Here is a 14,106-nt window from a genome sequence, read left to right on the forward strand (position 1 = left end):
TTATGCCTCCATCAGAAAGGATGAATACCCAACTTTTGTATCAACAAAGTTGGGACTAGAAGAGATTATGCTGAGTGAAATAAGTAAGTCAAGCAGAGAGATTCAATTATCATATGGTTTCACTTATTTGTGGAGCATAACAAAGAACATGGAGGACATGGGGAGATGGAGAGAAGAAGGGAGTTGAGGGAAATTGGAGGGGGAGATGAACCATGAGAGACTATGGACTCTGAAAAACAATCTGAGGGTTTTGAAGGTGCTGAGTGTGGGAGGTTGGGGGAGCCTGTTGGTGGGTATTATGAAAGGCATGTATTGCATGGAGCACTGGGTATGGTGCATAAACAATGAATTCTGTTACACTGAAAAGAAATCAAATTTTTAAAAAATGGAAAAAAAAAAAGAATGTAGCTCCTTTTAGTACAGTTTGGTGTCACTGCCTTGATTCATGTTTAGAGGCCAGCAGTTTTACCCACTATTGGTTTTGTACTATTGAAGTAAATGTTAACACAGATAAATAATGTCTAAGGATTGTTATGAAAAGTTTTGACCTTGTGATAGTCCCCTGAAAGTCCCACTCCCCCAGAGGTATAAGGACTACATTTTCAGACTCAGTGCTTTAGGGAACAGTAAGGCCTTTTCTTTTTCTCTCCAATCCTCATTCAGAGAAGGTAGTACACTTTAGTGAATTATTCAGGATCTCCTTTTTGTGTGTGTACAGTTGTTCATCTAATTACATGTAAACAGCGTATTCAATCTGCAACGGAGTGAAGAGATTTTAGAAGCCATTCGGACCAATAACTAGTTATTTTAAATATTTTATTTTAGAAAGAGGGAGAGCATGCAGGAGCAGGGTGGAGGGAAATAGAGGGGGAAAAAGCCTCAAGTAGACTCCCCACTGACCCCTGCTTGGGCTCAGTCTCAGGACCCTGAGATCATGACCTGAGCTGAAACCAAGAATCTGACATGTAACTGACTGAGCCACCCAGGCACTCCAATAACTATTCACTTTTAAATGTTCTGGCCTAAATGCCATCATTTTAATCTTTGTTTACCTAAATGTAATGTCATATTTCTTCATCGCTTTTAAGACATTTTTCTTTCAGTTTTAAGCAGTTTGGTTTTTGCTGTGCTTCTTGGATCTGTGAATTTATACTTTTCACAAAATTTGGGTAGTTTTCAACCATTTTGTATGTATGTATGTATTATATATTTTTTCTACTCCAATTTCTTTCTTCTTTCCCTCTGAGACATCTGTGACATCAATATTGTTGCTTTTTATATTGTCCTACAGGTCTGTAAGAGTAATTTCAATTCTTTTCATTTTTTCCCCCTTCTCTTGTTTATATTGAATATGTTTTATCTTCAAGCTTAGTGACTCTTTCATCTGTCATCTCCATTCTGCTGAGTCCCTACAGTGTTGCTCTAGCATCCTGTTATGCAGAATCTGCCACTGCTGTACAGTGGGGAGAGGGCGTAGCTCTGCTTTTTTTTTTTTTTTTAAGATTTTATTTATTTATTTGAGAGGGAGAGAATGAGTGGGAAGGAGAGGAAGAGAACTGAAGCAGGCTCTGTGCTTAGTGCAGAGCCTGACATCTGACATGGGGCTCAATCCCAGGACTCTGGAGATCATGACCTGTACCAAAACCAAGAATCAGACGCTGAGCCACCCAGGTGCCCTTAGCTCTGGTCTTTATTAGTGCTTTCCTGGTATAGACTAGAAGGCTGAAATAGGGCTTTGCTCTTCAGGGGCTACCTCACTGCTGGTGAGGAGGGGGAAGGAGTGCTGCTAATTTGGGGATAACCACCTGGAGTAGGATGGGTAAAAATCAGAAAGGTTCCTTCCCACAGCCCTCCCTTTCCTACCTGCCAGTCTTACAGTTAGAAAATAGAGTCATGTCTGTCGTTGCCATCTTCTTCTTCTCCTCCTTCCTCCTCCCCCCTTCTTCTTCTCCCCCCCTCCTTTTTTTTTCCCCTGTCTGGGCCATTGGAAGTTCTGCTTTTTTTTTTTTAATATTTTATTTGTCAGAGAGAGAGAGAGAGAGCGAGCACAGGCAGAAGCAGGCTCCCTGTCGAGAAAGGAGCCCTATGTGGGACTCGATCCCAGGACACCAGGATCATGACCTGAGCTGAAGGCAGCCACTCAACTGACTGAGCCATCCAGGCATCGTGGAAGTTCTGGTTTTTAGGCTGCTGTCCAGATAGGGATATATCTGAGGCAAAAAGAAAACCCAAGGAACTTGTAGCTACCTTGTCCCCCAAGTCCTGAGACCCTTAGCCTGCTTGTAGCTGCTTTTTGGAGTCTTTTGGTAGTTGTTTTACATATTTTTATAGTCCAAGGTTTTTTAATTGTAGGAGAGGTTGAGTGGAGGGTGATTATTTAGAAATAGATATTTAGAAATAGAAGTCTCTTATCTCTGTTTTTATTGAAAATAATCTGTTCTCTTGATATCAAAATTATTACTTATTTTGTAGTTTTGTTATAGGCAAAGGAAGAGCTTATTTTTCACATATTAACCATTAGTTTCATTTCTACATTTGCTTAATTTGGGGGTTTACTCTTAATTTTGGAATAACTCATAGTCTTTTTTGGCAGATTTTTTCCTGTTTGCTTTTTTACTCTTGTTTTAATGTACAAAATTTTAAGGTTTTCTAATATAATCATGTCACTAATTTCCTCTGTGATTTCTTCCACTAATTTATGCTTAGAAAATCTTTCTTCTTCCTAAAATCAGACAAATACATAAACTTTTCCCTGCTTTCATTTTCTATGTTTAACTCTTTGATACCTCTTAATATTATTAGCATTTGGTGAAACATGAGTACTGTGTTCAAAATTTTTCAAGTTATTAACTATTGTATCTTATACATTTTTCTCATTAAAAATTACTCCTAACTTGTTGAAAGTTAGGCCTAATGACAAATAGAAAAAAAATTCCAGGGTCTCTCTCTCTCTCTTTTTTTTTTTTAGTATGAAGTGATTTTAAGGATTGGAATTTTATTTATTTGTTTATTTATTTATTTATTTGTTTGTTTATTTATTTATTTATTTACAGGTAAGCTCTATGCCCAATATGGGGCTTGAACTCACAATCAAGAGTCGCATGCTTGGGGAGCCTGGGTGGCTCAGTTGGTTAAGTATCTGATTCTTGATTTTGGCTCAGGTCTTGATCTCAGGGTCATGAGATTGAGCTCCACATTAGGCTCATGAGGCTGGGTGTGGAGCCTGTTTAAGATTCTCTCTCTCCCTCTCCCTCTGCCCTATCCTCCACTGTGGACACATATGTTCGCTCTCTGTCACTCAAAAAAAAAAAAAAAAAAAGAGTCACATCTTTTACCAAGTGAGCCAGCCAGGTGCCCCAGATTGGAATTCATTTTAAAGATATTTGTTTTTCAGTGCCACTAGTGGAGAATTGGGGACTATATGTGGTAGCCAGCATATGCCCTGGAGAGTGGTGAGACATGGCCCAGACCAGGAGGCATATGTTGGGAATAGAGCATGAAATAGATGTGGGGACATTATGTCTTGTTCTCTGCAACCCAAAGTACTACTCTACCTGAGTTGTGCCTATAAGCCATACAAAAATAGGCAGCAGACTGGTTTGGGAACCATGGGCCATAGTTATCCAACCTCTGTTCTAGCAACATGATAAAGGACAGACCAGAGAAGCAGAACTAGGAGGGAAAATCCTCTCCTCCTGCAGAGTTGCTACAGTACCCTTTACTACAAAGCTTAACATCATGTCAGCTGAAAAAAGAAAAATATTTAAAAGGCCCAGATCCATTTTCAGGTAACAAAAGCAATAAATTGGTAACTGGCATAACCAGTGTGGAAGGAGAATCCGAGTTTCTTGCTCAGAGCTTTGATCAGTAAAGTGATAGAAGAAATGGAAATTTCTTTTCTCTAAGTGGAAGGTGAAAAATAGGAATCCTTGTTTGGGTTACCTGGAAGATACAGAGAATTCTCATTCCAAACTTTTCCTTCAGTACACCATTTACCTTCTCATCTGTAAATGTGAATAATATTATCCACTTTTCAGTGTTGTTGAAAGAATTAGTGATAATTTATACACAATATCTGATCCATAGGCCATCAATAAATATATAGTAGCTCTTCTTCCCTAGATGGGCCAAAGGCTGAGAAAAAGCCAAGGGAGAAGAGTAGGATTAAAATAGAAAATTAGATGTGATTTTTAAACAGGAAATGGAGAGGTGTTTTTTGAAATGAAATATTTAGAATCACAGTTTTTAAGAAAAAATCAGGAAAGTTATTATGCAGTATAATTCCAGAATGTGTATTGTGAATTGAGAATGCAAATAAAGTTTGCTCTTGGTTATATTCCTGACTATGGGCATTTATTTAAACCATTTAATTTGGAGGAAAGCAATTTTTAGTTAGTGAATTTGGATTTTCTGGAATTTTAGATCTGTAGTGATTAGGCTAGAAATAAGCTTCTCTGTAGGGGGTCGTAGGTCTGGGATATTTCAATTCTCTGACTATAAGAATTACATATATATGGTAAATAATTTCTACTCTGCTATTTTGTGTGTGTGTGTGTTTCTGCTTTGGCTTCATTTGTGCAATATTCTGGGAATTGACAAGGGCATGGATAGCTGGGAGTTACTATAACAGAACTGAATGTTGTCCAGAATGTAGTGTTATTGTGGAACTACAGCTTGTCAGTGTCTTGGGATGCCCTGAGCCTCATACTGAAAGTAAAAATCCTCAGAGAAATGGGTTTTTGGTTTTGAGATTTAACTGATTGTAGCTGAATGGTTCTTAGAGGCCCCACATTATGGGCTCATGGAAAGACTTAGCTATTAACAATGCTTAATTTAATTTATGAGATTTAATTTATATAGACACCTGTGGGTGAAAAAAAGTACTTGGGTAGGATTTTGCTGATAACAAACCCCTTATTTCTCTCTTGCTGTCATCTTTGGAGGGATGAGTATAGATTTTATATTTGTGGTGGGGTGTGTTATGCTGGGTATTTATTTAGAGCTTCTTGGGAGGAGTCAGAGAGACCAGATCTTCATATTTTGGGGATAATTGCTGAGAACTTGCCTGGTCCTTCAATAAGATCCTCTGGATCTGGAATCTCTAGACTTAACTTCTGAACAATTGCACCAAGGTTTAGAAGGATGACTGTCCAGTTGTTAGTCTGTCTCCATGCTGTCATAGAATTTTAATATTTTTATTTTCACATTCCTTTGTGTGAACCACTTTAGTTCTCCCGAAAGCCATGAGTTGACTAGTGGGTTTATTTGCTGAAATGACGGTTGTGGTGTTATTCGCATTTAAGTGGAAGGCACAAAGTGGTTCAGGAAAGGAAAAGAGTCTTTTGGGAAAAAACAACTAGCAGTTTAAGGTTAAGTTGGGGAGTTGTAATAAATTGTTGAACAGGTTTATGTCATTTGGTTTTGGGAGAGATAAATCGAATCAATGCAAAATAATTGAGTCAGCAAGACCTAGAACCTTGGGGCCCCAGGACTGTGGACCAAGGAAGGCCAATAGATTGAGGTTAAATCAGAGTATGCTACTAAATTCTGCTGTACTCTTACATGGAGCTAGTCTTAATGAAGTTAGAGCTGCATAACTCTATGTGAGGGAGTAAGAGTAATAAAACCTCGATGTTCTTGGAATTTTGTATAGTAATTGAAGTCAACCAAGTTCCCTGGAGACCTCATAGTCATGACCACCACAGGAGAGTATTAATACCAACAAAGAACAATATGATTGTGCCCTGAAATGTGAAGCAGAAAGATTTAGGCTAAACATTATTCCCAAGTATCCTTTTTTCCTCCTCCATACACGCCTCCCCCAACCCCCCACCCTGCCAATACCGACGCTTCCATAAATTAAGAGCCATTGATCTTTCTCATAACAGGGTGGCGCCAGGTGGTAACTTCTGGTTTATAACCATAGATGATTAAAATTGGAAGGGATGGTTCAGTCTTGTCTTTCTGGAGCTGGAGTGGTGTCACCTGATTAGAGGTATGACACTTTTCCTAAAGAAATTGTTTTTCCTGAAGTGTCTTTTTCTTTCGGGGTATCAGAAGAAGAGGGCTGGCAAGTAGATTTATTCCAAAGCAGAACAGAAGAACTCTAAGGGATTGGTGCAGCAGAAAGTTTCTGTCAGCTAGTTAGCATTCTTGTGCTCTGAGCCAGCTGAGTGGTAGTGGGGCATTTGTTTCCTACCTCTCATTTTTTTGTTATTCCTCTATTACTTACAGTGTATTATACAGAAATCTATATAGAAATGAATGGTTATGTATAAATAAAAATGTTTTGTTTTGTTTGCCTTGTCCCCCCCCACCCCCCATATACTTCTTTTCCTTTGAGTTCAGCCTTTCCCAAAGGTTTCTAATTGGCCTCTTTTCTCATCACATGGGTATCAATAAACATGGTGATTTGATGTGGGTTTTTTTTTTTTAAGTGATCCAGAGGAGGGGCAGAGGGAGAGGGAGAGGGAGAGAAAGAATCTTAAACCACTCCACTCCACACCCAGCAGGAAGCCTGACGTGGGGTTTGACGTGGGGCTCAATATGACAACTCTGAGATCATGATCTGAGCCAAAATCAAGAGTTTCTTGATTAACTGAATGAACCACCCAAGTGCCCCTAATTTGGTTCTTGTCTTTCTTTCATCATGATACCATTGTGTGCAGCCAACCTAATTTACCTGGAGTCAGGTGATATGAAAGTCAGACTTCACTTACTTTCCTCTTATTGTCAAGCAAAGCAAACAGTTTTGTCTTTTTTTCTCTGATGGTTGTCCCATCCTATGGCCAGTGGCCTACCAACCAGGAAGTACAGCCAGACCAAGAGACTACACAAATGAGAGAGCAATCCTGCTCCATGTGTTTCTGCCTCTCAGTCTGGCAGCTCTTCACTGGGGCACTGTCCCAGTGCTGATGTGTTAGTTTCCTGTTCTTGGAGATCCACAGTAACTTGCTCTAATTTAAAGACTGAGAGAAGGTACAGTGAGTGCTTGTAGATCCTTCTGATGCTGAGCTGTGATTGTGGAGAGAAACTTCCTTTGGCCTGTAGTGGAGATGCATAAAAGTTTGGAGAGGGTCAACCTTGGAGAAAAGGAAACCTAGCTCAGTAGTTAATAACTCAGGCCTTAGAATTAAGTAGACTTAGGTATGCATCTACACTCTACCTCTTACTGCTGTGTGACTACTTACAGCGGTGTCATTATGTTATGTGTCCTTCACACCTTGGCCCTAACTTACCTTTCCAGTCTAATCTCCTGCCACTTCCCTTCTCATTTTCTTCTCCCCACTCCCCAGCAGTTGTGTTCTAACTAAATGGGACCAGCTAGGAGCTTTGTGGGAAGGTAAAACCTCTGGCCCCATCTGGGACCTAATGTACTAGAATCAGTACTTTATGAAGTACATATTAAAGTTTAAGAAACACTGGTCTAAGCTACTTCCTGACACTTTTATTCCTGGAAGAAACTATGTCACAGTCCAGCCTGTGACTGCTAAGTATATGTGAATGTCCTTTACAGAAGTATGATGTACTTTTGCAAATGGAAGTATTCTTTGAATAATTACCCACTAAATTGTGTCCAAAATAAGAAGTCCTTGAGTAACTAGCTTCTTTGGTCCCCTTCATTTTCAATCCTTTGAGATTCATCCTGCTCCTTTCTCCTGATTTCCTGGGAATTTCCTTTGAATACAGAGAAATCCTCCTCACCAGGGAGAAGCTTACACAGACTCAATTAAATGCCTGCTGTATATAATGAAGAATAGTGTTAGATGCAGCAGGGGCCTTAAAATTCAAAGACGATTTGGCTCTCAGGAAACTTTTTATTTAGTTGGAAGGGCATAAACATTCAGAGTAAAATTAATTTTTAAGTCTTATATTTGGGTAGTCCTTTGTCATCTACTGTCACCTCTTCAGAACCTCTCCAATAATTCTGTGATGTTGGGAGGAAGGGATTATTAGACTTATTTTTTTTTTAAGATAAAGAAGTCAAATCCAAAGATATGGAGGGATTTGTCAACGCCATATGGCTGTTAAAAACCTGGAGTATGTGTCCCTGTCTTCCAGCTCAAAATACAGGCTGTTTTCTCTTTAAAACTATTGTGCTGCATTATACTCTCTAGTACCAGATTAATTTAAAATAAAGAAAACGTGGTATAGGATTGCAAAAGTTTAATGTGGTAGTTAAGGGGAGAGAAATCATTTGAAAGAGTGAGGGGGCTTCAGTGAGGGAAGGATTTAGCAGGACTTTGAAAGATGAGCAGAATATACCTGGACAGAGAAAGGAGATGATCAGTCCAAGAAGAGGGACAATGGCAGAAAAGCAAAGTCTGGTGAAAGAATAATGATTAGACCAGAGTTCTTGGTCTATTTGGAAACTGGGTCATTTCAATCCACCGAATGAGGCATCGGAATTTCCCAGGTGTGGGAATCATTGTTTAGGGTAGAGGGACCACAGTGGTTCCTTCTTTCCTTCCTATTCTTTCTCAGAATCCACTGTGTGGAGAGTCAGGGAATCATGACTATAATCTATAGCTGGCAGGGCCTAAAGGTTGGAGTTTCTCGGTCGGGTTTTGTTTGACATACTATCACACTTACTTTTTAAAGGCATTGTATTACCTGTTTTAGATAGTTGAGAGCAGCTTATTTCACCTTAGAGAAACGTGGGTAGATGGTGTTCAGGACCACGGAAGAATAGTGAACGTCAGAAAGTGGTTGACATCAAGGTCAATGAGAAATGAGAGCATTAGTAGGGCCAGGAACAAACCCTGGAGATTATAAAGGTGAGTTTTAGGGGTGCACAGGTGCCAAGATCTGGATTGGTTTAGACCAATAAGGAAGTGGACTCTGATTGGACCACCTACCTGGGTGGGATCTGGCAGCTCCCCAACAAGGACCTGAAAGACTAGGCTGGGCCTGCCATTGTGACGTGGTCCAGCCAGCCTCAGCTTAAACTCGCGCCCTGGTGGGGGAGGCCCAAAGCACTGGCCCCGCAGAAGCGGGAGCGGGGCCATGGCTGAAGTGGCTGGGCCCGTTGGTGAATCCAAAGGCACTGAAGTTGAAACCCAGCAGGCCATGGAAAAAGCCCTCACGGCGCCGCTAAGGCGGGCCCCGCGCTCGGTGCTCAAAGTGTCCCAGCTTTTGCTCCGAGCCATCACTGCGCACAAAGGGCTGACTCTTGCCACTCTCAAGAAGGAGCTTGGAAATGCTGGCTACGAAGTGCGCAGGAAGTGCTGTCGCCACTTGGATGAAGCACCCAGGTCTGATGTTAAGGGAACGCTTCTCCGGGTCAGTGGCAGTGATGCCTCTGGCTACTTCAGGATCTGGAAGGTTCCGAAGCCTAAGAGAAAGCCAGGACGCTCGAGGCTGGCAGAGAGTGTGCGCTCTTCGAGGAGGACCCTTCCTGGGCGGCGGAGCCCACGGAGGCGCTGCACGCATCGTAGGGCAGCCAAGAAGGCCAGGGAAGTATGGAGACGAAGCACGAAGGCAAACACAAGGGTGAGGAAGATAAGGCCAAGAGCCAAGGAGTCGGTGCGTTCCAGACCCAGGGAGGAAGTGAGGGCCAAGGCGATGGATGAGGGGAGAGAACGGGCCATGAAGGAAGACATCAGGCCTAGAACCCGAGAGGAGAAGAGGAGGTCAGGCCCGAAGCCCAGGGAAGAGAAACAGCAGGACCCGGTGAAGCTGGCAAAACGCACCATCCAGAAGACAGCCTTGGTTAAAACTGACCAAAATTCCAGCAGTCAGGGGAAGACTCATGACCCAAGGGCTGCTCGCACAAAGACTTCCACTAAATCTGAAAGTCTTCGGAATGCAGCCAGGTATTCGTAGTGTGGGAGCAATTTCCCTTCCTCCAAGCACAGATGCCTTTTCCCCTAGGCTCTAATGAGAGCAGCTCTCACACACCGAAGTGGACAAAACTATATACAAGACCTTTCCACTACATTGTGTCCGTTTCCTCTTTGCCGCATCTGGAGGGGAAAGGGTGGGTATTGAGCCGAGACCTATAGCAGGGGCATATAGGGTGAAGAGACAGAAAGATGTGGAGATTCTGTTCCTGCTTCAGGCCCCAGGACAATGCCTTTCAGAAGGAAAAAAAAGAAAACAGGTAGAAGAAAAGCAGCAACTTGGGGAGGGGGATTAGACATAAGTGTTGAATCAATGTTAGACACCTAACCAAATCCAAATTGAGTTTCGGGAAGAAGGGCATGTAAAGAGAGAAGTGGGGCCATCGTTGGGGGAAGAGAAGAATAGACCACTTTAAGCAGAGTAGTCCCACTGAACTAAAATTCCTTTTAGGAAAGAGGCTCTTTTCCCAAAATTGATTGTAATGGGTTCATAGTTTTTGCCTGACTTGATAATATTATTTTAACTGTAAAACTTTCTTACTATGTCAACCGTAAGTTAAATGAGTGTGTGAAAACATCTAGCACAGGGCTTGGCACAAGGTAGGTGCTCATTACTGAGAGTTAACTAAGAGTATAAATAGTTTGTGGTGGTGGGATAATGTGCTATAGTAGAAAACTACACTGGATCAGTGCTTAAGGAGATCAGGATTCTAGTCAAAGTTCTGCCGCTCTGATGTTGGCTGAGTTGTTTCTTAACTGTTTATAGTCTTGATCTCCTTCTTTGTAAAAAAAAATGTTGGAATAAGGTTAGGATGGTTTTAGGTGATTTTAAGTGTTAGTAAAATAAGGACTTAAAATATCATGACATGGGCTTTGTTTGACAAAATGCAGTGAGGGAATTTTCAACTGGGAAAAATACTAACTCCTACAGAGGGAATTATTAAGATTTATAGAATGCATATCAAAAATATGAGGAGACATGAAGGCTAACTAATGAATAGCTAGGTCTTTCGCTTTCTTAAAAAACAACATGTATTGAACACCATATATCAAATATAGAGCAAATACATGATTTCTTTTAATTCTGAATGCAGAGATTAAGAACAGCACGGGAATAGTTCTCATGCTATAGGTCATTACAGGACACAGAAATGGTTCCTAGGAAAGTAGTTGCTGGTTCAGGGAAATGACTTGCTGTTTCTAGCTGAAGCCAAAGGAGTAGGGCAAAGGAAAGCACTGGGAAGGTGCTTTTCATTCTTATAAAGAGATGAGAGTGATGGTGGGAGGTGGGAATGTGTTGGAGCAACCTGGGGAGCTCTTACAGTGTACCTGACCAAACTTTTCCCAGGAGTCTGATATCTTCTACAAGGGGGAACAGGGTATGTGTATTTACACACACACAAAAACAGAAGGGAAGAAGGGAGGGAGGGGAAAAAAGCTTAATGATACTAATATTCACCCTCTCACACCCTTAAATGAGAGTCACTGCTTTAAACCTATGCAGAGCTACTAGCAAAATGCTTGCCATGCATCTCATCTATAGATGATCTGAACTTTGAAACTTCCCCCTGCTGTAATTAGGTTCACTGTGCACTTGAATCATCTGTGAGTAGCAGAATGAATCAAACAGAATAAGAGAATAGGGAGCCATCTGAAAAAAGGTAGTGGGAAATATTGGCTACTGAGCACAATTAGAACAAAGTTAATCAGAAGTCTTTATGACATCCAGATGTATTGCTCCTTTATGGTCCTGGGAGGTTTTTACCTAAAGGATCAGATGGCCTAAAACTCAAAATCTTTTCTCCTAAGACGGGATGGGAAGGACACTGGAAAAATTTTTTCTAGATTTCCTAAGAATCATCGCAGTTCTATTTGTATTGTGATGATTTCTTCATTTAAGCAAACTTCCATTCAGTCAGTAAATCTGGCAGATTTGTTAAGTGTCAGACCCTGACTGTATACAGCTAACTGGTCATTTTAGATTATTTTTCATTGGTTAAATTTAGGTGGCTATACTCCAGTGAAATACAAGAAAAGACTTTACCTTGTTGGCAAGCTATCCACATTATCTAGATCATAATGCTAGCTGGGTACTGCTGTGAAAGGAAGTGCCAAGAACAGTTAATCTCATCCCAAGTATTCCCTAATGACTAAATGGCTGCAAAATTCTGGGCACTTTGCTGAATGAAGATGGATAAAGCATAATCCCCACTTTTCACTGCTCACATTCTAGTGGCATGTTTGGGCATTTAACTTTAGTCAGAGCAAATGGAACATCCCTGACCTCAATTCTTTGCTTTCCTTTTATCTCAGCTGCTTCATGTGATGATGATCAGAAAATTGTTGGACTTTAGAGCTGTAACAAAATTTAGATGTCCTTTAGCATCAGATATTCAATGATTGTTGATAAAAGTTAACAGAAATACAAATGGCCTTTAAAAATATGAAAAAGATACAATTTTACTCATAAGGGAGATGCACATTAAAAACAGTAAGATAATATTTTTTTAAATCAATTCAAAGGTTTTGAGAACCCACTTCATTGGTGAGGCTGTGGGAGATCCAGCACTCACACACAATGCTAGTGAGAGTGTAAATGGAAGGAATCTGTCTTTCAAAATTACAACTGCAAATGTCCTTTGACCCAGCAGAACCTCTTTATCTTTTAGATGTAAATGCATTTGTGAAAAGACTTATGTCTAAGGTATTCAGGGAAGCATTGCAGTAACAAAACAGAAAAGGAAATAATCTAAATGTTACTAGGGGACTGGTTAAACTGAAGGTTCTATACAGTGAAACTGCAGGCAGTTGTAAAAAGGAGGAGATTCTCTACGTATTATTATAACAAACACCCAAAGATACAGTAAGTGAAAAAACAATTCAGGACATTAAGTATACCATACTATCTTTTGTGTGAAATGAAGGAAAATATACCTCTGTGTAATTGTATAAAATTCTGCAAAGATACACACAAAAACACTAACTGGTTCTCTACTGGAGGGGAAGGTGATGGGAATTATAGAGGATACATAGAAATGAGACTTTTTTTCTATCTTTTTTTTGTATTTGTTTTCAGAATTATGTAAATTGTAACTTGTTCAAAAATAAGGTAAAAAATTCCATGCAATTTCAGGTATAGCTTTCTCAATAGGTGGTTTGTACTTTTGCATACATTAAGCTCATTTTCACCTCAGTCTCTTAGATCTTAAGTGAAAAAGCTAATGTTTGGAAAATGTGCACTTTAGAAATTGTCTTTTAACTGTGAATTCCAGTGCTCTCTTGTCTATAGTTATCCATGCTGAAGAGGGCCTCACCATCCATTCAGTGACTCTCTGAGACATCTTTCTATGTAGGTAAAGGTTAGGAGTTAGAATTCATTTCTACATTGAGTGTTCTAAAAGTCTGAGGTTTCTTGTGGGGGAGGGTATTCTCAAACACATCTGGGGTATGTTTTCAGAGCATGCAAATATCTCCATTTGTCAGTGGTCTCAAAGCAGAAGCTCTTTTCTGTCCCCTGTCCTTTGGGGAGCTCTGTGATGACCAAGGCTATGAGTTGGGGATCACTCTAGCCACAACCTAAATGCCTAGCAAGGATAGGATATTATTCTGGGAAATAAATATAGGTGTACCATGGCAGACAGGAAGCTTTAAAAAGAGAAAAAGCCAAAGGATTTGGAAGAGAGGAACTGAAGATTGAGGGGGGTGTCAGCATGAAGCATTGGATGGGGCTGGAAAAGGAACTGATAGAAGGGAGCAAGAAGAGAAAGTCAGGATTTCAACAGACACCACTGGAGATGGCAGAGAGAACAGGGGTGGTGGGAATGCAAGCTGGAGCAGGCACTCTGGAAAACAGTATGGAGGTTCCTCAAAGAACTGAAAATAGAGCTATCCTATGACCCAGCAATTTTTTTTTTTACCCCAAAGATACAAATGTAGTGATCTGAAGGGGCACGTGCACCCCAGTGTTTATAGCAGCAATGTCCACAATAGCCAAACTATGGAAAGAGAAAGAGCCCAGATGTCCATTCACAGATGACTGGATAAAGAAGATGTGGTATATATATACAATGGAATATTATGCAGCCATCAAAACCCCCGAAATCTTGCCATTTGCAACAACATGAATAGAACTAGAGGGCGTTATGCTGAGCGAAATAAGTCAATCAGATAGATAATTACCCTCTGATCTCTCTCATATGTGGAATTTAAGAAACAAACAGAGGATCATAGGGGAAGAGAGGAAAACAAAACAAGATGAAATCAA

The 14,106-nt window shown here is 40.6% G+C and overlaps 1 protein-coding gene across 1 annotated transcript; it reads left to right on the forward strand.

Moving 5' to 3' along the window:
• The first annotated feature begins 8,779 nt into the window (after positions 1 to 8,779).
• Positions 8,780 to 9,908, forward strand: LOC123947372 (testis-specific H1 histone). The gene has a single exon (XM_046013542.1). The coding sequence runs from the start codon at positions 9,007 to 9,009 to the stop codon at positions 9,823 to 9,825; it is 819 nt and encodes a 272-aa protein (XP_045869498.1). The 5' UTR covers positions 8,780 to 9,006; the 3' UTR covers positions 9,826 to 9,908.
• Positions 9,909 to 14,106: the final 4,198 nt, after the last annotated feature.

Source organism: Meles meles, chromosome 7 (assembly GCF_922984935.1).
Source record: "Meles meles chromosome 7, mMelMel3.1 paternal haplotype, whole genome shotgun sequence".
Lineage (NCBI taxonomy): Eukaryota > Metazoa > Chordata > Mammalia > Carnivora > Mustelidae > Meles > Meles meles.